This window comes from Mesoplodon bidens (genome assembly GCF_964165515.1).
Source record: "Mesoplodon bidens genome assembly, chromosome: 1".
Taxonomy (NCBI): Eukaryota; Metazoa; Chordata; class Mammalia; order Artiodactyla; family Ziphiidae; genus Mesoplodon; species Mesoplodon bidens.
In genome coordinates, this window is record NC_138176.1 from 194,295,320 (window position 1) to 194,319,900 (window position 24,581).

Genomic DNA, 24,581 nt, shown 5'->3' on the forward strand with positions numbered 1-24,581 from the left:
GAGTTATTTGTAGGAGGTGGATGGACCTAGAGTCTGTCACACAGAGTGAAGTCAGAAAGAGAAAAACAAATACCATATGCTAACACATACATATGGAATCTAAAAAAAAAAAAAAGGTTCTGATGAACCTAGGGGGAGGACAGGAATAAAGACGCAGACATAGACAATGGACCTGAGGACACGGGGAGGGGGAAGGGTAAGCTGGGAGGAAGTGAGAGAGCAGCATGGACATATATACACTACCAAATGTAAAACAGATAGCTAGTGGGAAGCATCTGCATAGCACAGGGAGATCAGCTCGGTGCTTTGTGTCCATCTAGAGGGATGGGAGAGGGAGGGTGGGAGACAGGCACAAGGGAGAGGGGATATGGGGATATGTGTATACATATAGCTGATTCATTTTGTTATACAGCAGAAACCAACACAATATTGTCAAGCAGTTATACTAGTTATACTCCAATAAAGGTGTTAAAAAATAAAATATAGGGCTTCCCTGGTGGTGCAGTGGTTGAGAGTCCGCCTGCCGATGCAGGGGACACTGGTTCGTGCCCCAGTCCTGGCAGATCCAAATGCCATGGAGTGGCTGGGCCCGTAAGCCATGGCCGCTGAGCCTGCGCGTCCAGAGCCTGTGCTCCACAATGGGAGAGGCCACAACAGTGAGAGGCCTATGTACCGCAAAATAAATAAATAAAAATAAAATATAAAAAAAATAAAATGTATCTTACTAAAGACTAGATAGGCCTTTTTTCAGCTGACCTTTTTTTTTCTTCTTTTTTGTCTTTTTTTTTTTTTTTTCAGTTTTATGACCCAGGAATGTCTTTCTCAAGTACCTGGGAGCCATCTTTTTCAAATGTACACATCAAGGAAATAGCTCCTCCCTATAACAGTTCCCATGGGCCGGTAGGAGTCTAACCTCAGTGGGCACCTTGTTCCAATTTGCAAAACTCACTCCTGTCATAAAGATATGAGAAGTTTGTTATTTCTCTGGATGATGACCATAAGCTAACAGATAGTCACCCTAATTACCAAGTGAAGTTAGGATGAACTATGTGTGACAATTGGTACTATCAAGTCCTCTTGAGGACTAGTCATCATTTATCTTGATAAGTTGTATGTAATGGGTTATATTTGCTTGGCTACATAGAAAGGAGAAATCTTGTTCTGTTTTGCAATGTCTTAGCATATTGCTTGTGATTCACATCACATTCTGGTTTAACATTTATTCAATAATATAAGTGTTTGTGTCTCTAGTTTAAAAAAGGAAAATCTGGAGGCTTATATTCACACAAAAAAATTGCAGATGTTATTTTGTGTGAATGGAATCATACAGGGAGAGGGAGAATGGTGTGGGGCTTCACCTGTTGTGGAGTATAAGTATTAACTAGCCTGGTTTTCCTGGAATGCAGACCCATATAAGAAGTGGGTAAAAGTGTGGGAGACTTCCATTGCCAGGCAAAGCATTCTATCCCATGGGGAAAAGAGAGTCAACAAAATTTTGTGCAGGGGAGAGGCATGGGTAAAGAGATCATTTTAAGGAAAGTAACCTAAAAGTAGTATACAAGATGTATTAAAAAGGTGAAGACTTGAGAGATCCACAAACAAATTAGGAGACTGTTGTAATATTCATACAAAGGAAGTGCATCCAAGACTACTTTCCCTTTATGAGGCTGAAGATGCCTTATAAAAATACCAATGGTGGGACTTCCCTGGTGGCCCAGTGGTTAAGAATTCACCTGCCAATGCAGGGGACACGGGTTCAAGCCCTGGTCTGGAAAGATGCCACATGTTACGGAGTAACTAAGCCCATGTTCCACAACTACTGAAGCCTGAAGCCCACATGCCTAGAGCCCGTGCTCCACAATGAGAGAAGCCACCCACAATGAGAAACCCGTGCACTGCAATGAGGAGTAGCCCTCCCTCACTGCAACTAGAGAAAACCCACGCACAGCAACAAAGACCCACTGTGGCCAAAAATTAATTAATTAATTAATTAAAACTTTTTAAATTACCTATGGTGATATTCTGACAGCTTGTGGAATTCCACCAAACTTCACTTCCCACCCTCCGATTTAGAACCATTTCTTCAGGTCTTACATACCCTGTTTCCACTGCTTTGTCTCTACTTTAGAGCCTCACACTCTGTCTAGCATCTTTGTGAAGGAGTCCTCGTCAGGTTGGCTGCCTGCTCTCACTTTGGGTCTCACCACTGGAAGCTACCTACTGAATTATGCTTGGCCACCTGCACCAGCTCATCTTATCATTCTGTTTAAAAAACCTGCTTGAATCCAGAGAAGATGAATCCGAAAAGAGAAATTGTGACTAATTTGATTTGGAGAAATGGAGAGGGAAAAACTAAAGCTGACTTCAGTGACTCAGCATAACTGGCCATAAGAAATATGTCCAGCTGGCAGACTGAGGGGAAGAAATAAATCTCAGGGAAAGGTGTCACGGCCAGGGTAGAAGATTGAGGAGCATCTCAGTGAGCCTCCTGAGGAAAGACTCTTGTGAGGAAATGGCAAAGTGTCAAGGACTAAGCCCACATTCAGGGTGAGGAGGAAGAAGCATAACCAGCAAGAAGATAGAGGATTGACAAAGACAAGAAGCATTTAGATAGTGAAAGCAAAGAAAAGAAAGAATCAACACTTAGAGGCACTGAAAACCGCAGAGGCCAATAAGAAGGACTGATAGAATCCCTCTTTTTTCTAATAGAGTTTAATTTCCCAAAACATTGCTTGTTGTGTTAACAGTAGATAATATAAGTGGTGATCTTAAAATAAAATGACTATTAGTTCCAACATTACTTTTAATATTGAAATGTGTCTCTACTGGAAGCGATATGTGTTAGTTTAGCTCATTTTTAAAAGCTTGTATATATATATAGATATAGATTATAGATATAGATATAGATATAGATATAGATATAGATATACACAAAATGACTCCAAGTATTTTTCTATTTTCCATATAAAAAGAAATTTACACTTTAGTATTTTCACTAAACTACTAAAAATATATCTCTTTTGTCTGTTGGAGATTTCAGTGTTTCTAAGATCTTTCTGCAAACGACCCAGTTTTATGATTTAAGCACCATGCCTAACCTATGGCTTCCCTTCTCTTCTTGAACTCATTTCTTCCACAGCAATGTCACAGAGAGCTATATGTTAAATATATGTCACAAATAAAGATTTGTTCCTAGACTCAATCTAAATTAAGCCATGTTAAAAATTCCTGCATTTCAAATATTTCTTTCAAAAAGTCTTTGTATATCTTTCCTTTTCAGTATTTTAGCCTCTTGTGGTTTAATCTAAAAGAATAAATCAATTTTAGTTATTCTTATTTATGGTATATTACTGTCAAGTTTGCCTTCTATACGATTTATCAAATATAATCCTAAAATTTCCCTTTTCTCTAATTGCAATGTACTTACATTCCCTTCTTTTTTTTTTTTTTTTAAATTTTGGCCACACCATATGTGGGATCTTAGTTCCCAAACCAGGGATCAAACCCACACCCCCTGCAGTGGAAGCATGGAGTCTAAACCACTGGACGGCCACCATTGGACAGCCAGGGAATTCCCTCCCTTTTCTTTATTATTTTTTTTAATTTATTTATTTTATTTTATTTTTTATTTTTGGCTGTATTGGGTCTTTGTTGCTGCATGAGGGCTTTCTCTAGTTGCAGTGAGCGGGGATTACTCTTTATTGCTGTGCGTGGGCTTCTCATTGCGGTGGCTTCTCTTGTTGTGGAGCACGGGGTCTAGGCACGCAGGCTTCAGCAGTTGTGGTGTGGGCTCAGTAGTTGTGGCTCACGGGCTCTAGAGTGCAGGCTCAGTAGTTCTGGTGCTTGGGTTTAGTTGCTCCGTGGCATGTGGGATCTTCCCAGGCCAGGGCTCAAACCTGTGTCCCCTGAATTGGCAGGTGGATTCTTAACCACTACGCCACCGGCGAAGCCCCCTCCCTTGTCTTTAAATGTTTATTTTTATTATGATTAAAGGACTTGTATTCAGAATAATTGGTCAGCCACTATGAACTGGATTTTTAAGTCTTTTTCAAAATAAAAGTGCAGGGACAGTATGAACTTTGCCCAACACCCAAATTCTGACTTTCTCTTCAAATGCTCTTAAAACCTTAGACAGACACAAAGCCACAACACATCAAATTCGACACTGTCTCATGGTAAATAACAAGAATAATTACCATTTTGGGGGGGTCACTATGTGCCAGGCAGTAGGCAAAGGCTTTACATACACTGTCTTATTTAATCCTCACTACTTCTTAATAGAGTGGGTAACATCATCCTTATGCAGAAAAGGTAGCTGAAGCTCAAAGATGTTAACGCGAGCCCAATTATATCACTATAGTTGGGAATCTATATTGGAATCTATATTCAACCTAGCTTTGCCTGACTTCAGAGTGCATGCTTTCAAATATACACATGCCCTCCCCTGCAAATCATCCTAAAATTTGAAAAATAGTTATAAATATCCAATGTAAATGTGTTTGAACTTTGTTGTAGTTTTCCAATGTAAATGTGTTTGAACTCTGTTGTAGGGTTTTTTGGGTTTTTTTTTTTTGTTTTTTTTGTTTTGTTTTTTTTTGCGGTACGCAGGCCTCTCACTGTTATGGCCTGTCCCGTTGCAGAGCACAGGCTCTGCACATACAGGCTCAGCAGCCACGGCTCACGGACCCAGCCGCTCCGCGGCATGTGGGATCTTCCTGGACCGGGGCATGAACCCGTGTCCCCTGCATCGGCAGGCGGACTCTCAACCACTGCGCCACCAGGGAAGCCCTCTGTTGTAGTTTTAAGTACCAAATTATATTGGTGGATGATACTAAAATGGCAATGATTATTAACCTGAATTCATCTAAGTAAACATTTTTTAAAAACTGCAATAAAAATTGTATAGTTCATAAGACCCTCAAAGATGCAATTTAAATATTTGAACTAATTTTTCAAATTGTTTAGTTAAAACAAAAAATTTGCTCTACCATCCAGTTAAGCAGATACTTTCATTATGTTTGCTGTAACTTACTCTCTCTATGAAATGAGATTACAAAGTCACTTAAAGACTATGTCCTACTGTAAATCTGCATGATATTCTGCTCAATGTTGGCATTCTGTTAATATTTACTAATAAAGGGATTTAAACCACAGAAACAAGCAGAGGGAACTAACTAGTTCTCAAACTAGAACAACATTACCAAAAAGCATTCAGCAGAAAATTAGTGCGTGAGAATGGTCCAAGAAAAAATATGGAGGATGGATGGACCAAGATGCAGTTTCAATGAAAATAATCAGGAATCAATTTTATGATTTCAAAATATTCTTACCCACAAAGGAGATTTTTCTGCATGTCATCAATTCTAGGACTCATTTCTTTCACCTTTCAACACTTCTGAAATTAGATATGTCTTACACTTGACTTCAGTCATAATCCTCAACGTTTTTTTTTTTTCTTTCCTAGTGGTGCATAAAATAAATGGTACATTTACAATAGATAGTATGGTAGCCAGCATCCAAGATGGCTCCCAGTGATCCCTACCTCCTGGCATTCACAACCTCAGGTAGACACCTCCAACACCATACCAGGGCGATCTATGTAACCAATAGAATACGGTAGAAGTAATAGTATGTCATTTCCAAGATTAAGTTATAAAAGACACTGCTGCTTTTGTCTTGGTATCACCTCTCATCAGTCACTTTTCACTTTGAGGAAGTCCACTGCTATGTCATGAACACTGCCTTGGAGAGCTCACATGGCAAGGAACTGAGACCTTTTGTTAACAGCCAGCAAGGAGCTGAAGCCTCTTGCCAACAACCTAATGAGTAAGCCATCTTGGAAGTGGATCTTCCAGCCCTGGTGAAAGTATCAGGTGACCGCTGCATGGCTGACACCTTGACTACCACCTCATGACAGACCCTGAACAAGGACCACCTTATGTTGTTCCAGGTTTTCTGACCCTTAGACACTGTGTGTATTAATAAATGTCTGCTAATTTGGGGAATAATTTGTTATGCAGCAATAGATAACTAATAGAGATAGTCTCTTAGATTCAATGAAATAGAATAAAGAAGATTTGTGGGAGGGATTTATTTAGAGAGACCTTAAGAGTACTGTGAGTCCAGCCCCCTTACCCCATCATCACCAAAGAGAACTAAGAAGGATGGAGAGGTGCTTGTCCTTCATTTCATATCTATGAAAGGGGTTTTAATAGTACTAGTCAGAGGGCATGTAGCTACTGCAGTTGGGCACACAAAGTGAACTGGAGGGTAATTCCCACTTGAAGAGCCAATAAGCATGAAACCATGCTTGACTGCTGCGGCAGGAAAGAGGGAAAAGTGGCTACCTTGGCTTGGCCTCAAGACCTTGAGCTTGTCAGGCCAAGAGATATGTTGATACACTCCAAGGTACAGATGAATTCTGGAAGTGGGCTACCTGAAAAAAAAAGTGGCCTGCAGCCAATTAAACTTGACAGGAGGACCAGCTGTAAGAGTCATAGGGCTCAACAGAGTGAGTATATATAAAGCAGATCAGCAGAAAACCAAGGCTGAGAGGGAAACTGCAGCAGGAAAAATAGAGCATCACTGCCTGGGTCAGAAAAGATGCAAGGAAACTTCCAAATCACTCAGGGGAGAAAGATCCAGCATCAGACATCTGCCAAACCTAGAAATCCTAAAGCCATGCTATGGCAAGGTAAATTAAGAATTTTCAGTCCCCCTTTCCTTCCCTCCTTCCCTCCTCCTACTCCGACTGAAGATCTTGTAAAAGCAGCTAGCTAGAGAAAGAGAGAGACAGAGAGAGAGAGAGAGATACTTCCCCACAGCTAGCCCAAGCTAGGGGAAGGAAAAAGATTTTAATAACTGACCTAAGATGCTGTTTCCAACTTAAAGTAAATCAATTATTTTACTACTGAGTAGCCAGAAAATCTAGCTCTGTCCAGTTTTCATCCAGGAGCTAGGGACGCACATTCCCCCCTGAAAAAATTGTAAAGAGATGATGGGAGACAAAAATAAATTTGCATTTGTATTGCATCCCACAGGTTGTGCTGGTCAAACATACCAGCTCCACAAGTTTGGGAAATGTTGCATACTACAGCTCCCCTTTAGGGACACATAAATTATCTGAAAAACATATCAGGAAAGTTGCATGCTTAGCTTTCTTAAACCTGTATATCCCAAACTTGTTTGAGCATGGATCCCTTTCTGTTCACTTACAATCTAGGTTCTAGAATCAGTTCCTGGGCAAGTCACTTTGCTCAGTTCAGCTTGGATTTCCCCTTCTTGGAAATAGAGATAGTAATAGTACCTATTTCATATATCATTTGAGAGTATGAAATAGTTCAATGTTTATAAAGTACTTAGCACATAATAAGTATCCTAAAAATGCTAAGGAGGGGGAAAATCTGCAGAAAGTTGGTACCTAGTTTTTTTCATTTTTTCAACTTGATCACTTTTGTCAAGGAAAATATTAAAGTTACATTAAATGATCAAACGTGGTTTCCAAGTCAATAAACACGGTCTATATCACCCTCTTAACTCTGCAACTCAGAGCTGTGTTGGTAGCTCAGGGTCTTGTACCCTCCTGATATCTTGTTTCTCATAGTTGCCCTCCTTGTAGCTACACTTATCTTCCCATGGATCTTTGGGATCATCATTTCTTTGTTTCATCAGGATATTCCTGCCTTCAGAGAGTAGGTGGTCTTTGAACTGCTAAAAACAAAGGCTTTGTCTTATTTATCTCTGAATCCACAGCACCTACCTAAGTCCTATTACATATAAGATATCCAAGGAATAATTAAGGAGAGAAAAAAGAAAAGGAGAGAGAAAAAGGAGAAAAGAAAGAGGGTTAAAATATTTTGCCTTAATATGTGAAAAACAGATTGCACAAAGTTCTCTGCATATATTGACAGCTTAAACAAGTTGAAGTAATTCACATAAATATAGCTCTCATTTTATATTTCTCCTTTGAATATGTTGAAAATTTTATACTCTAATTCGTTATTTTAGTGATTACCCTAAAATATAAAATGGATATTTATTTTAATATCAGATGATATAACACTCTCCCCTTCCTCTCAGTTATTTTAAGGACTATGAACCCGTTAACTCAAGCTATACCTCCTCATCTTGAAAGCTACTGTTTTCCAGTATTTTAACTTACCTTCTTTTTTACGCCACAAATTAGGTATCGTTCTTGATGTCTTACATGCTCAGTGGTTATTTAAATTTATGTATATGGGCTTCCCTGGTGGCGCCGTGGTTGAGAGTCCACCTGCCGATGCAGGGGACACGGGTTTGTGCCCCGGTTCGGGAAGATCCCACATGCCGCGGAGCGGCTGGGCCCGTGAGCCATGGCCGCTGAGCCTGCGCGTCAGGAGCCTGTGCTCTGCAACGGGAGAGGCCACAGTGGTGAGAGGCCCGCGTACCGCAAAAAAAAAAAAAAAATTATGTACATGTTTATCATTTCTTTGCTCACGTTTTCTTCTCAGCTCTTCCTTCTGAAATTATTTTGCTTCTTCTTGAAGTAAATCTTCTAGAATTTCCACTAATGAGCATTTAGTATACAATTGTTCTTGAGAGAGTTTTACATGGCATAGAATTCTAGATTAATAAGAATTTTATCTCAGCTGCTTAAAAGTTGTATTACAATGTCTTCTGGCTCCTATTGTTGCTGTGTAGAAATTAACTGTAAGTAATTATCATTCAGCTTTTAAGATCTTCACTTGTCTTTGAGGTTCTACATTTGCAGTAGGATAGATATCAGTGTGGATTCGTCTTTAAAGGCTCTTTTAGGGGTTCATTCTAGAATTTGAGTTTCAAACCCTTCATCATTTTGTATAATCCTCCCTATTATTTCTTTAAAATATTGTCTCTTCCCCATTTTCTCCAGTCTCTCTCTGGTACTCCAATTAGATATATATTATGCCATCTTACTCTATCTTACATATCATGTACCTCTTTTTCATAGTTTCCAACTTTACAGCTCTATTCTTCAAGACATGTTACAGTTCATTATTCCTTTCCTTATCATGTCAAATCTGCTGTGTAAACAGCCTTTTGGGTTTCTCACAAACTTTTATATATACTTCATTCCCAGAAGCCCTTCTTGTTCTTTTTTTAAATCTAATTTGTTAGTTTTGGTAGACTATTGTTTTCTATGGTATTTATGATAGTATCCTGCATCTTCTTTAAAAATATTAAATATTCATACTTGCATTTAGTATCTGATAACTTCCAATACCCAGTCTTTGCTGGTCTGATTCTGTAGTTTGATATTTTTACTGGTCTTTGCTCATGGTTCCATGTACATTTTATGATTTTTATTGCCTGCTTATATACATAGGAATTTTATCTGAAGGACAGCACTGAAGCTTGAGTTTACAATGAATTCCTCTAGAGAGATTTGCCTTTGATTTTGCTTAGGGCGTAGGAATACCCAAAGCCTGAGAGCACTTAAGTTTTCAGCCAAAAGTTCTTCAATCCTCAATAATATGGATTTGGGCACCCCTCCCCCCCAAAAAAAAAACTATGTTAGGGCAGGCCTCACAGAGACTTCTCAGGAGACATGTTTTCTCCTGCTTTTCCAAGAGCCATTGCAGAGATAGACAAGAATCCCTACATACCCGCCAGGAGGCAGACATTTTTCTGGTCCATCCACTGAGGATATGGCGGATCTAGCTTTATGGCCCAATCTTTCACTTTGCATAAGTCCCAAGATTGGTCTCCCATAGCCCTTTCATAACTCATTAAAGTGTCTCTGACTCTCCCTTGCCTTCTGATTCATGCCTTTTTGTCATTTCTGCAATAATTTCCCTTATTTTCCTAATGGATCATCTAATCATTAATTTTAAAAAATTTTATACTGGACTTATAGATGTTCTTTACAAGAAGAGTTACTCCAGATATCTGGTACACTATATTATCAGAAAAAGAAGTTCCTGAATCTATAAATAGTGATATTTCTGGCACTTTTGCACAATATCAGCCAGTGTAGAAGGAACTGTTCTCACTGAACTAAAATATCATCAACCAGGCACCCTCCTTTTTTATTTTTGAATGGGGATGGCTTTTCTTCTGAACACAGTGGAACACCGTATTGAGGAGATAATAGATAGATCAATAGATAAACTTTTTTCATTTTTTCAGTAACAATTATGGCTTGTCTCTCTGTCATGAAAAAAGAGAAAAAAGTGCTGTGATTTTTCAAAAATAGAAATGGCATATTTATGAGTCCTTCCACAATGTAAGGCTAAGGAGTTACTTCCTAACAATATTTTATAATTTATTTTTTAACACAAATTCTCCTCACAAAAAATTTCTTCATGAAGAAGGTGTATTACTAGTAGCCAGAATGCAGCCCAATACTACTATGTATGTACCAAATGATAAGGAAATGGCTGTGCATTATTGTTATCTCCAAAGAGACTGTGGCTTCTTTTTCATTTGTCAAGATGCAAATTCAACCAACTCATTGCATTGATTCTGTACATTGAACAGCATTTTGTGGTTTGGGGTTTTTGTTTTTGTTTTAGCTTTAGAGAACTTCTGAGGAGAAAAACATTATATGTGAATAATAATATTATCATTCAACAAGAAAGAAAAACTGCTTTCCTCTGTTTTGTATATTACCAGTATTCTTTTTTTTTTTTGGAAGATTATCTGGGCCTGCCAATTGCTTCCTCAGCACAATTGAACCCATAATTACTATGTAAATTTGGATTTCCACATGCTTCCAGAGGAACATAGACCATTTCGTATTGGAGATTTTAAAACAGTAATCATTGGGAATATGGTACATTTGACTTAATCTGTAAAATGAAGATAATTCTTATCTGCCTTGCATGGTCTAGTATTAGGATTAATTACTTAATTTTGGATAAGTAATTTGAACATGAAAAGCATTACATAAATGAAAGTAAGTACTAATATTAAAACAGAAATTACTGAGCCATTCTGCAAAGAAGCACAGACATATATTTTCTGCTTATTATTATTATTCTGTTATTATTATCATGTGTATTATTAGATCATTATCTAATAATTTCTGGATTTAAAAATATAAGACAACAAATAGATCTTTTCTCTTTAAGACCTGACACTCACATAGGTATTTTCCTTCTTTCACAAAAGTAGCACTGAACATGTTATTACCAAGTAAATCAGTGATTCCCTAGTACAGTGATGTTGACCTGCTTCATAAAACATTGTTATATGGCTTGGACCACTGCAATTTTTTTTTTTTTGATTGGGAGAGCATTGAGAAGAAATAACAAGTCTCTTAAAAATTACTTGCTTAAAACAAAATAAAATTTAAAAGTCAAATAGATATTGCAATAACTTTAAAATCCATTCCCTAAACCAATGGAGAAAAAATACATTCCATTTTAATTAAAGAATTACAGATGTCCTACTATCTACCCATGGAGATTCCTGGTCATATTAAAAAAATAAAACCCAAGAAATAATTATTGATTGAAAATCTAATATTCTGTAAGAAGAGAGGGAAGAACAGAACAAACATAAAACTGATCTGTTATTAAATGTTTCAATGACTCTTCATTTTCCATAGCATAAACTATAACTTTATCAGCACAGTACTAAAATCTTCGTCATTTTCCCTACTGCCTAATTCTCAAACCTCAATCATTCTTTCCCTCAATAGTTTTTAAATAGTTATTTACTGAGCATGTACTCTGTGCCAGGCTCTTTGTTAAGTGTTGGGAATACAAAAAGAGGGCGAGGGAGAGAGAGAGAGAATTCCTGACAGCACAGAGATAAGACTCTAGCAGGAGATACAAAAAGTTAACTAAACAAATGGTTAATTGTATATACTGTGTAGTTGGGTCAGGGACTACAAAGGTTATTACAGGATGTCACAAGGGCTTATGATAGAGACCTAATCTGAGGGGTAGAAAAATTGTTCCTACAGAAATGCCATTTAAGCTAAGGTCTGAAAAGCAAGAAATTATCCAGGCAAAGTTGCAGGGACATGAAGAGGGGCAGCTGACAGTATGTGTGAAGACTCTGAGGGGAAAGAGGCCTGGCACTCTAGAGGAAAAGAAAGGAAGTGGCTAGAGATGGGGCTACAGGAGTAGGTGAGGGCCCAGATTAGAGAATACTTGTAACCAACTTAGTACCCTATTTTAAGAGCAATGAGAAACCGCTGACGTATTTGAAATAGTAGGTGTGAAATATTCACAAGTGTGCTTTTAAAAAAATGATTCTGGCGGTTGTATGAAGAAAACACTGACAGGGACAGGAACAAAAGCTAGGCTATTATTGTTAGAAGGTTATTGCAGTGGCTTAGGTTAGAAAAATGTTAGGAAATAAAGAAAGAAAGGAGGAATAAAAGGAGGGAGTGTGAGAGGAAAGGAGAAAGGAAAGAGAGAGAAAAGAAAAAAGTAAACTCTTAACTTCAAATGTCAAGTAACAATAAAGAAAAAATATTTTCTATCATATTAAGCAAAAAACTAATTCCCACCACATATACAGAACTTCTACAAATCAATAAAAGACTAACAACTCAATTTTTTAAATGAACAATGGACAGTTTATAATAAAGAAAATACAAGTATTATAAAAATGATATGAAAACATCCTCATAATTAGAGAGTTAAAAGTTAAAATAATATTTTGAGATTTTTTCATCTATAATATTAGTAACATTGAGTAACATCAGTAACACTGAATGTCAGTTTGGGAGTTTAAGAAGTGTCGCATGACAAAATCATTAAACAGGGTTTTTACTCAAAATGTTATATACTGTTTGTGTAAATTCACATTCCACTCTCACATAAAAGACATTTAAAAACCCTTCAGTAAAGCAATTACATTTAATTTGCCTTAACCCAGTGTTGCAGGCTGAGTCTTCAGAGAGCAAACTCTCTTAGGAAGCTTACTGGGGATTGGTCATCTTCCGAGATCTACAGCTGATAATAGGAGGTGCTGCTACAGAACTGCACTCACTCTTTCAGTGGGATGATAGGATCCCAGAAGAGCAAGTGTCTGAGGGTGGCACTTAACCCTCAGATGCAAGGACAGAATGGCTTGACCCACAGGGATCAATGGAGATAGCAAATAAAACATAGGGTTCCTAGGGGGAAACAAATGGAGAGCCAATTAGGATAATCCTTAATTTATATAGTCAAGGAGATCATAAGTGGATGAACAGAAGGCTGAAGTCAGACCTCCAACAGGAATGTCATGATCCTTTGCCCAGTCTCCAGACCTGAGGCATCCTCAGACCCAGAACTCACTCACTTAAGTAGCAGCTGGGATTACATTAGGAAGGACTGTAAAAGACCATGGAAAATGTATGTAGTAATTCCCCAATCTTTCCCCCAGGGGATCATAGCAATTCACTCAGTTCATGATACACTGGAAAAAGAGGACACCCAGATCTTCTGAGGGCTGTGGTACACAGGGTCTGAGTTGATGCTGATACTTGGTGTCATTATGGAAATGAGATAATAAATGGAGTTCTGGCCAAGTCTGTCTCATGGTTTTCATTCACATGAGACAGACAAAAATATTAATTCGTGGTCTTGATGTAGCGCTATAAACCTCCTGCTCCCTGTTATAATGAAGGCACCTGGCCCATCTAGACAATCTATAGAGCATCACATTAATTCACTATATTGATGATATCATGTAGATAAGACCTGATTAACAAGAAGTAGCTAGTATTCTGAGTGCCATAGTGAAATTAATGTGCTCCAGAGGGTAGGAGATAAATCTTACAAAGATTCAAGGGCCTCACTGATCTGGGTCATGCTCAACCATCCTCTTCAAATTAAAGAGCAAGTTATTCACCTTGTATATCTTAGTATGAAAGAAGAATCACAACACGAGGTAGGCCAATTTGGAATTTTAATGTAGCAAATTTTGTTTGGAATATAGCACCAACCTATTTATTGGGTGATAAGAGAGACTGCTAGATTAGAGTTGATCCCAGAGTAAAAAATAAAAAATAAAAAGGTTTTTATTGAAGGTCCAAGCTGTGGTATAAGCAGTTCTTCAGTTTGGGCCAGATAACCTAGCAAATCCTGTGGCAGTAGAGGTATCTTTGGTAAAGAAAGACACCAAGCAGAATTTGTGGCAAGTCCCCCATAGGGGAATTGCAGCACAGAGCCTTGGGCTTCTAGATTAAGAGTATATCATCTGTAGCATAGAATCAGACACCATTTACAAACAGTTTCTGGCATGTTCCTGAGCTCTGGTGGGGTCTGAGCATCTGATCATGGGACATGAAGTCCTAACTGCAGATGACGAGCTGGATATGGTCAGACCCATCCCATTGGGTCATTAGGTTAGGCTGGCTGAGATAGATATGGAGCCCCTCAAAGGAAGACTTGCCAACCAACAGTAGGAAGTACAGACAACTTCCAACTGTCTGCTCCTTCAGGGCCTGCCTCAGCAGCAGAGAGACACTCAACCCAAGCTTATACCATTCCCAGTGTCCACACCTAGTGACTGAGAGAGACAAGGGAGCCAAGGCCTGGCTCTTGCAGCCTGCTGCAGGACACCCCAACAGACACCATTTGCTGCAGAGTTCCCAACCAGGTCAGCCCAGGCCTTGGTGGACTGGGTGGAAGTTTGACTTCCTCCTCTGCCCAGTCTTGCTTCCTTCCACTTCGTTTCACAAACACAATTTTTTTAAAAACTATTTATTTATTTGGCTGTGCCGGGTCTTAGTTGTGGCATGCGGGATCTTCACTGCAGCGCGTGAGATCTTTAGTAGCAGCATGCAGGATCTTTTAGTTGCAGCATGCGAACTCTTACTTGTGGCGTGTGAGATCTAGTTCCCTGACCAGGGATCAAACCCAGGCCCCCTGCACTGGGAGCATAGAATCTTAGTCACTCGACCACCAGGGAAGTCCCAAATGCAGATTCTTTAAAAACATCTTGCACCCCAAATTTTTCCTAGCGTCTGCTTCCAGAGAACCAATTCTGAAAATACTTATAAAATGGAAGTGATGTATCTATCTGGTTCAGAGGGCACAAGAAAGCTGCACAAACATGTGGCCCAGATCCCCGTGTCATTCACCACTGTTGTTCCAAGGCCTCTCCCTCAGCTCACACCTAGGACCTAACTGGGGCTTGAGTGGGGGTAGGTTTCCCCGTGACCAGCTAGTGAAGAACAAAAACTAAACTTATTTCACAGATGGGTCAGCTCAGTATGTTGGTTCAAGCTGATAAGAGATAGTTGCTAGTTTACAGTGCTACTCAAGTTGATTCTAAAAGAGAGCAGTGAGAGGAAACGCCCCAGTAGGTAGAGCTCTAGGCAGTACATCTGGCCATCCGTTTTGCATGGAGAGAGGAGTGACCAGTGTAAGAATACACATAGTCCGTGTGAGGCAAATTGCTTAGCTGTTGATCAGAGCCTCCCTCTAACCAAAGCTGATCTAGCTGCTATCAGTGTGGACTGTGCAGTATGTTAGCTGCAGAGACAAATCAAAGCCTCCAATACAGAACCATCCCTCATAGACACCAACAAGCCTATTGATGTGACATTGATAAAAGGGCAATGATTTATTTTGATCAGAATCGACAAATATTCCCAATATGGGTGGAGATCCCTCATAACATTGATTTGATAACAGATCAAGGGACCCAATTTTTAGCAAAGGAGGTTTAGTTGTAAGCCCATGATAATAAAATCCACTGGTCTAACACACACCTCACCATCCAAAGCTGCTGAGCTGATAGAACCATGAAATGGCTTCTTGAAGATACAGCTAAGGGCCAGTTTGGAGATGACACCCTGTGAGGACAGAACACTATCCTTCAGGATGTAATATACTCATTAAACCAATACCCTATATTTGGTGCTGTGTCTCCAAAAGGTAGAATATATGAGAACAAAGGAGTAGAAGTAGGAGTTTTCCTGCTCATGATCATTCCAGTAACACACTTGAGGAATTTTTGCTTCTTACCCTTGAATTTTTAGGACCCGTGGGTCTAGATATCCTTACTCTCAGTAAGTACTCGCTCCCCCCAGGGGGTACATTGAGTCCCACTGAACTTAAAGCTATAGTGGCTGTCTGGTCACTTTGTATTCCTTGTTCTAGTAGACTAGCAAAAGGAAGTTAATATATTGGCAGAGATAATAACATCAGGAGGATAAAGGACTATTGCTACATAGTGGGGGCAGTAGAATTATGATTGATACTCAGACACCAATCATAATTGATATCTCTTAGTATTCCTATGCCAGTTTCAACTCTAAATGGTTAAATTCAGGAACTTTGGTCTGATAAAGACGTGGTGATCGGGGGCCTAAACTTTCCAGGACTGAGAGTCTTGATCACTCTAGCACGCAGGCTATTAGAACTGGAGATGTGCTAACCAGCAGGGACAGAAGATGGATGGAAGGTAAAAGCAGAAGATAGTGAGTGAAAGTTATGACCTCAGGATCTACTGTAGCAACAGCGGCTGTCGTTTTTCCTACTAATTCTCCTCTTAGGTTTTCCAGAAATTGTGACCAACCAGAATCCCGGGGAAGCAACACTTGCACAGAGTGAGCTTAATGTGAGAAGCAAGTGGATTTCATCACTGCAAGGGGAGGACGGTATCAGACACTGTTGATGCCCACCCAGATCCCTTTACTCCATTGGTGCCCCCAGCCCTCAGCTGTTGTAATTGCTCTTACTGGCTCACATTTGCCCCTTTCCCATGAGAACTGCCCTTTAGCAACAGGAGCTCCTCCCCCATAGGATCTTAGGTACTCCAGAAACCCCAGCTGCAGCCAATCCACAGCTAATAACTGCCTAATACAGGAATACAAAAGGCTGGACTCCTTTCCTCAAGTTAGGACTAACCTTTTGGTGCAACTAATACTCTAGAACTCCTCATAGGATCAGGTTGAAGCTAGACTTCAGCTGAGAGCATATTCTGGCTTAGCTTTCTTCCCTTCTCCTATCCTGATTCCATCACCCCCTTTCTCCTGAGAGTGTTCCCATAATAAATCACTTGCATAAGAATCCCCACCTTAGGTTCTGCTCCTAGGGAACCCAAACCAAGTCACTGCACCTCAGCTTCCTCAACCATATCTACTACTATTGACCCTTTGTCACAGAGAAGGAAACTGAGGTGTAATTATAAAATCCTTTAAAAAATGCTTAGAACATGCCTGACACATTAAATGTTCAATAAGTGTTAACTATTACTCATACTCTGCAAACCTTTTGAAAAAACAATATGCACTTGCAAAATTTAGTTTGCTCCATTATGACAAATTAGAGTCATAATCCCCTATCAGGCTCAAAGAAAGAAATTATCTATCTTATTGTTTTCTCATAAAGAGAAATTTAAAAATTGCTCATCCACAGGTCCTTTGCACTGTGCAATACAGACCTACCCCCAAGTACTAGCTATGATATTTGTGTCTCACTTATCCAACATGTAGTTCTATGTAAGGGACCCTCATTAATCAAGGGCAAAGATTCCTCCTGATTCACAAACTTTCAACAAACTCAATTTTGTCTTAAATAGTTTTGTTTTGGGTATATATGTATAGTGATCTGGAAATTAGATAAACACAAAGAGAGAACAATAATAAGCCAAATAACTTTCTAAAATGTTGTCCACCTAATCCTAAGAAATAAATTTCAGTGCTTTAAAAGTATTACCTTTGAAATTGTACTTCAAAATTAAATTTACCCTTCCCTCAAAAGGCGAGGGTTTATGTCCATTTACTGAACACTCATGACAAATCTATCATTTATCTAACCTGTGTCATAAACTATTCCAAATCAGAGTAGCTTAAAATAACACACAACGTTTTTTGTTTTTGTTTCTGTGGATCAACAGTTTGTGCTGGGTTCAGCTGTGTGATTCTTCACTGGTCTCACATGGAATTACTCTACGGCTACAGGAATAGACAGGTTTGATTGGAGTCTTAATTTGTTTGAGCTGCTATAACAAAACATCATAGGCTGGGTGACTTGAACAACATACATTTCTCATAGTTCTGGAGTCTGGAAGTCCAAGATCAGGACACCTGCATATATGGTATCTGGTGAGAACTTACTTCCTGATTCATGGATGGGCTGTCTTCTGTGTCCTCACACAGCAGAAGAGACAAGGGATCTCTCTGGAACCAGGGCACCAATCCCATTCATGAAGGTTCCACCCTCACAACCTAATCACCTCCTAAAGCCCCACCTCCAAATACCATTATACTATATTGGGTGTTGCGATTTAACATATGAATTGGGCAGGAGGGACACAAAATTTGGTCTATAGCGACTGGGCTGGTTGGGCTAGCATGGCCTTCCTCCCATGTCTGGTGATTGTTATGGGCTATAGAGCCTCTCACTACCTGGTCTCTCATCCTCAAGAAGGCTTCTTCACATGGAAGTCAAGGAGTTTCAAGACGATAAGAACAAAAACTCATGGCCTCCTGTTGCCTAAGCACAGAAGCACCACAACATCATTTCAACCACCTTTTTTTTTGGTTGCCTTGGGTCTTCGTTGTTGCACACAGGCTTTCTCTAGTTGTGGTGACGGGGGGCTACTCTTTTGTTGTGGTGCACAGGCTTCTCACTGCGGTAGCTTCTCTTGTTGCAGAGCATGGGCTCTAGGCACATGGGCTTCAGTAGCTGTGGGGCGTGGGCTCAGTAGTTGTGGCTTGCAAGCTCTAGAGCACAGGCTCAACAGTTGTGGTGCACAGGCTTAGTTGCTCCACAGAATGTGGTATCTTCCCAGACCAGGGCTCAAACCCATGTCCCCCTGCATTGGCAGGCAGATTCTCAACCACTGCGCCACCAGGGATGTCCCTACATTTACCACTTTAAGAGTAGAAAGTAGACTAATAAATAGAGCTTTGTGAACACAGACAGATGCAGCACTAATTACACATCATCTCATTTTCCCATCTGTGGTCCAGGGTGAAAATATTCTCAAAGTCTGAGCCTTCTATTGTCAGGATGTATAGCTGATGGAATTGAGGATTGATAACCACTAGACCATGACTGGGCTGGGCTGGGCCCAGTGCCAAGGCTCCAGTTCAAGGAGCATCGAAGGAATAAGATTGATCTTGGTGTCATATAAATTAGAGTTTTTCAAATCATAAATAAGCAATGAAATCAATTTAGGGAGCTACCACTAGTATTTCTTAAATGAAATGAACAAATTACAATAGAATAAAAACTATCAGTAATGTCACCACAGCACCCACAGGCTATGACTAGAGCTCAAATATTTAATTATGTAGCCAGTCCCACTAGCTCCTGTCAACCAGAAAAGACTAGCTCTTCACTAGTCCTTTTTGCTCCATCTGTTAGATTACTACAGAGATTCAATGTTTATTGGATTACATCCTTCTAAAACCCAACTTTTGGAGTGGGGTCCTGATGATATATTGGCTTATTTGGTTAATAGTATTTATTTGGTTATAATCTTACTTACTAAGCTGAGCCAAATTCAACTAATATGAGAAACAAAGCTTTCTTAAAGCCAATGCAACATTATCTAAGAGTCATTGTGCTTTTTAAAATCACATCAGAGTCAATAACTAATCTCAAATTTAGTGATAAGATTTATACTAAATTCTTACCTTAAGGGAAATAATCAAAATATTTTGTTTAAAATTCCTGTACAGAAGCTGAAACCAACTTTCCTTTTTCTTTACCTTTCAAGATGAAATAATCCCACAGAACATGGAAAAAAGGTCCTATTTAAGTAAAGAACTAGGGAATTCATCAGTCCCTTCTACCTTCTAAAGAGACATGGATACAGAATAATACCCCTCTTCCCTGGAGTTTGCACTTCTGGCAATCTCAGTCACTTTAAGCAAAACTAGACCCTAGATATAAATGTAAAGGCTCTAAGTAACTTCTAGATGGCCAAAATAAAAGTCACAAAATCTACATGCTAAAATCCTTTCAGTTTATTAAATAATTTTTACCTATTTTACATTTTTATTGATATTCCAATCATAGCACACTTAAGGCAAAAAATTACGAAAAGAAGTTGCAGTTAGAGATAAGCATAGTGATAGCAACAGAAATGGTAGCTAACAACCCACTAAGTTGAGAGATAGGAAAATTGTCAAAACTCTGGTAAGAGGACACCAAAAACATAGCAGTGTATCGTCATTTAGTATAAGCACCAATGTAGCCTTACATATCTAGCCTACATACATACCATCATGAATGATTCCCACAAACATAATAATAATTGAAAGGAACCAGACCAAAATAAAAATATATGCTGAGTGATGCCACTTATTTAAAATTAAAAGATAGGCAAAACAGATCTATGGTGTTAGGAATTCAGGCCATGGATTACCTTTGAGATGGAGTCAGTGTGGGAGAAGGAATAAGTTGGGGGGGGTAGGGGGTGCTTCTGAATTACTAGTAATGTTCTTATTCTTGATCTGGGTAATATTTTCACTTTGTGAAAATTCATAGACCTGCACACTTACATTTTGTATGTTTTTCTTTATGTATACTGTAGTCAATAAATTATTTATAGAAGAGGTGATTAGGTAAAAGTAAGTTAAAAATGTGATTATGCATTTTATCTCTGTGGCGATCATATTATAGAGCATAAAACTGGAAGTTGTGTTGGTTCAGGTCCCACAAAAAGCAGCTGGCAAGACAAGATTAAATATGTAAGGATTTTATTCAGGGAAATGCTTGTGTGGGAGACCTTGAGAAGAGAGCCAGTGAGGCTGGGAGAGCCATAACCACCATGCATTCTGTCTTGAGTGAAGAAGGAAAGGAGGTTGGGTGGAAGTGTCCTCCACTGTGGTGTAGCCTAAGGAAGGTTCAACCAGGCCATTGGAGAGACCCATGACCCCCAGGAATGTGCCTGCCTTAATATCCCTGCCATGCTCAGTCACTGGGAAATGCAGCAAAGAATTTCAAGCACAGAAGCTGACCCTTTGGTCAAGCTCTTTGTGTTGGATGTATGCAATGCCTACTTTTATGGCCACTACAGACACTTTGGCAAGGTATTTTCTTTTTTTATTAAAATGGAATTTTTTTAGTTTCTAAATTTTTATTCACTTTTTAAATTTACATTCAGTAAAATTAACTCATTTTTAGGGACAGTTCCATGAGCTTTGACAAATGCATACAGTCATATAGCCACAACCACTGTTAAGAAATTTATCAGTTCCCTCAGCCTAAAAATTCCCTCAGGTATAACCTTTTTTTTTTTTTTTTTGGTCTTCCAAGTGTCCGGGTTTATTGAGGGCCTGAGGGTCTACAGGGGAGCCCCAGGTGCCTGTGGGGAGGGCCTGCCATCGGCCTAGAGGGGCAGTGGCCTGGCGGGCAGCCAGGGATGGGGTCTTCAAAACCTGGGTTTACTTGAAAGTGTGGCTCTCTGCCCCACCACGCCCAAAGCCTTTGGGGCCGAACATGGCCGCATAGCAGGGGTGGTTGCAATAGGGCTTGCCTTCATGCTGGGCGTGAGCCCCCGTGGTCAGAGTCTTTCCACATTTCTCACACTTCAGGCAAGGGCGATGGCAGTCCTTGCCCCGGTAGGTCACCCGCTCAGCAAAGTACACCTCCTTGTTGCACTTGGGGCACTTGGGCGTGGTGGCGCCGGGTCCGGGGTGGGTGGCTGAGCAGGAGCAGAGCGGAGTGCGGGACTCCTCATGGTATAACTTTAAAGTGACCCTCTCATCCCATCCCCAGGCCCTGGCAACAACTGATCTATTTTCTGTCCCTATAATCTTTCCTTTTCTAAATTATAAGTAAAATCATATGTTATGTAGCCTATCAAGTCAATGCTTTTGAAACTAATTCATATTCTTACATGCATCAATACTCTTTTTTATTTCATTTTTTACATCTTTTTTTATTTCTGAGCAGTATTCCACTGCACTGATGTACAACAATTTGTATCCATCCATCAGTTGTGAATATTTAGTTTGTTTCCCATTTGGGGCAATTACGGATAAAGCCACTGTAAGTATTTGCATATATGTTTTTGTGTAAACAGATTTTTTCTCTCTTGGGTAAATACCTAGAAGTAGAATTGCAGGGTCATATAGTAAGTATATGTTTAATATTAAAAGAACTGTCAAACAGTTTTCCAAGTGGCTATATTATTTTTACATTTCCATGCACAATGTTGTTCCACATTCTTATCATCACTTGGTATTTGTTGGGGTTTTTTGTTTTTTATGTTTTGTTTTAACAATTCTAATAGATGTGTGGTACTACCTCATCTTGGATTTAATTTATATTTCTCAGTTGACTAATGATGTGGAGCACCTTCTCATGTCTTTAGTTACTATTCACATATCTTTGGTGAATGTCTGCTTAAATCTTTTCAAGTATTGCATATTTTAATCCATGGGAAAAAAATTTGCCTTCCAGCCCCAAAATTTCTATGCCCAAACATTTTCTGAGGTTCAAGTGTTTATTTTTATATGAGAATAAAAACAAAACCTTTAAGGGAGATCACCTCATCTCCCTTTAAAATATGAATTGTTGACCAGAAACAAATAGACTGCTGACTATTTCCCTAGCAAAGATGAGTTTATTGGGGATCAGCAGGGAATTGCAATTTCAGGTCTGCAACCATGGCAAGCTACATGCAGGTCCCTGCACTACAAGGAAAGGAGAATGTTTTTATAAGGAGGAAAATGAAGTTGGGAGGGCTACAGTAAACAAAGCATGATTTTTCATTAGTTGAGTCCTTGCCATGAAAGGAGTCTTTCTTTTTCCTGTTGGGCTCTGCTATCATCGCAGAGTGTGAGTGCTCCTTCTTCTGGTCTCCCAACTCTATGTAATTGAGGTTTCTGTTTATTAATTGTTATATTTCCCCCTTTTGATCAAGATCTTTCTCTGAAAGCATCGCTGATGAAGAGTCAGGCTTTCTAGTTTCAGAAGCTTTTTCCCTCAGTTGTCAGGAAAGACCGTTCCTGGTTATTGTGTCTCACGCTGGAGGGAAAGTGCACAAATTGGAAACCTATTAATGTCACATTCAAGTAACAATGAGGGGTAGGATGGAGAACTCTCAGGTACTTTTTATCTACATTTTTATCAAAATCATAGACTTTATGATCATCTGAAGCATTACGTCAACATCAAAGATTTAGCAACAAATTCCCAACAGGCCTGGTCAGGATGTCTTGGGAATGCTGTCTCATCAGATGTTGTCTACCTCAATTCCAGGAAATATTTATTTTCAGGTTATCAGATAATGTGCAGGTTCAGACAGGATTTGACATTTTTTTAGCTGTGTCACACGGATCCAAGAGTCTATTCCTCGGAGTTTGTCAGCACAAGAGTTGGTTAGCAGTACCTGATTGGGTCTTTCCAGTGAGGCTGAAGAGAGTTCTTTGGCTGTTGTCTTTTCCAACAGGTGAAATCTCCAGGTTGCAAGGTGTGATGCTTAAGGTCTTTGCCTCCCTAAAGCACACGGTGAAAAGACTGCTCTACCAATACATGGTTATAGAAGCAATTAGGCCTTGCAATATTGGAGTATCTCTCCTTTCATCAGTTGTGAGTCAAAAGAAGAAGGAGTCAAGTGCACTGGGCATCCAGTGACTGTCTCAAAGGATGAGAGTTTATGAGTTCCAAAAGGGGTGGATCTGAGATTTAGAGGGACCAATGGCAATGTTTTTGGCCACATTATTTGCAGGGCCTCTATAAATTTTGGCAGTTGAGTCTTAATAATGCCATTACTGCATTTGACTAAACCAGAGGTTTGAGGGTGGTAAGCACAGTGAAAGTGTTGTAAAACGAGCCAAACAACACAGACTTGTTGAAACACTGTGCCAGTAAAATGGTTTCCTCAATTACCATGAAGTTTGAGAGGAGTTCTCCAGGTAGGGGTAATCTTTCCCAAAAGGACTTTAGCCATAGAAGAAGCAGTAGCAGCCTGTCTTCAAGGGAAGATTTCAGTCCAGTGTGAAAACATACAGACTATGACTAAAACACATTTATACCCACTAGATAAAAGAATCCGTTTGACAGACCTTTAATGGTCCATTTAGTTAGAAATGCACATGAGGGGGCCCGGAGGAAGATGGCGGAAGAGTAAGACACGGAGATCACCTTCCTCCCCACAGATACATCAGAAATTCATCTACACGTGGAACAACTCCTACAGAACACCTACTGAACGCTGACAGAAGACCTCAGACCCCCCAAAAGGCAAGAAACTCCCCACATACCTGGGTAGGGCAAAAGAAAAAAAAAATAAACAGACACAATAGGATAGGGACGGGACCTGCACCAGTGGGAGGGAGCCGTGAAGGAGGAAAGGTTTCCACACACTAGAAGCCCCTTCGCGGGCGGAGACTGCAGGTGGCAGAGGGGGAAAGCTTCGGAGTAGCGGAGGAGAGCACAGCAACAGGGTTGCGGAGGGCAAAGCAGAGAGATTCTGGCACAGAGGACCGGTGCCCTCAGGCACACACCAGCCCGAGAGGCTTGTCTGCTCGGCCGCCGGGGCGGGCGGGGCTGGGAGCTGAGGCTCGGGTATCGGCTTTCAGTCGGAGAGCAGGGAGAGGACTGGGGCTGGCGGCAGGAAGAGAGCCTGAAGGGGTTAGTGCACCACGGCTAGCCCGGAGGGAGTCCGGGGAAAGAGTCTGGAGCTGCCGAAGAGGCAAAAGACTT

At 39.9% G+C, this 24,581-nt stretch overlaps 1 protein-coding gene across 1 annotated transcript in view; it reads right to left on the reverse strand.

The window, feature by feature from the left end:
* Positions 1 to 21,144: 21,144 nt before the first annotated feature.
* LOC308630251 (cysteine and glycine-rich protein 1-like) overlaps positions 21,145 to 24,581 on the reverse strand; it is a gene marked incomplete at its 5' end in the record, with an annotated part of 58,062 nt that continues 54,625 nt past the window's right edge. Inside the window, one exon of the mRNA XM_081258733.1 lies at positions 21,145 to 21,695. Coding sequence (XP_081114859.1) covers positions 21,314 to 21,695 — 382 coding nt within the window. The 3' untranslated portion in view covers positions 21,145 to 21,313. The remainder of the gene's footprint in view (positions 21,696 to 24,581) is intronic.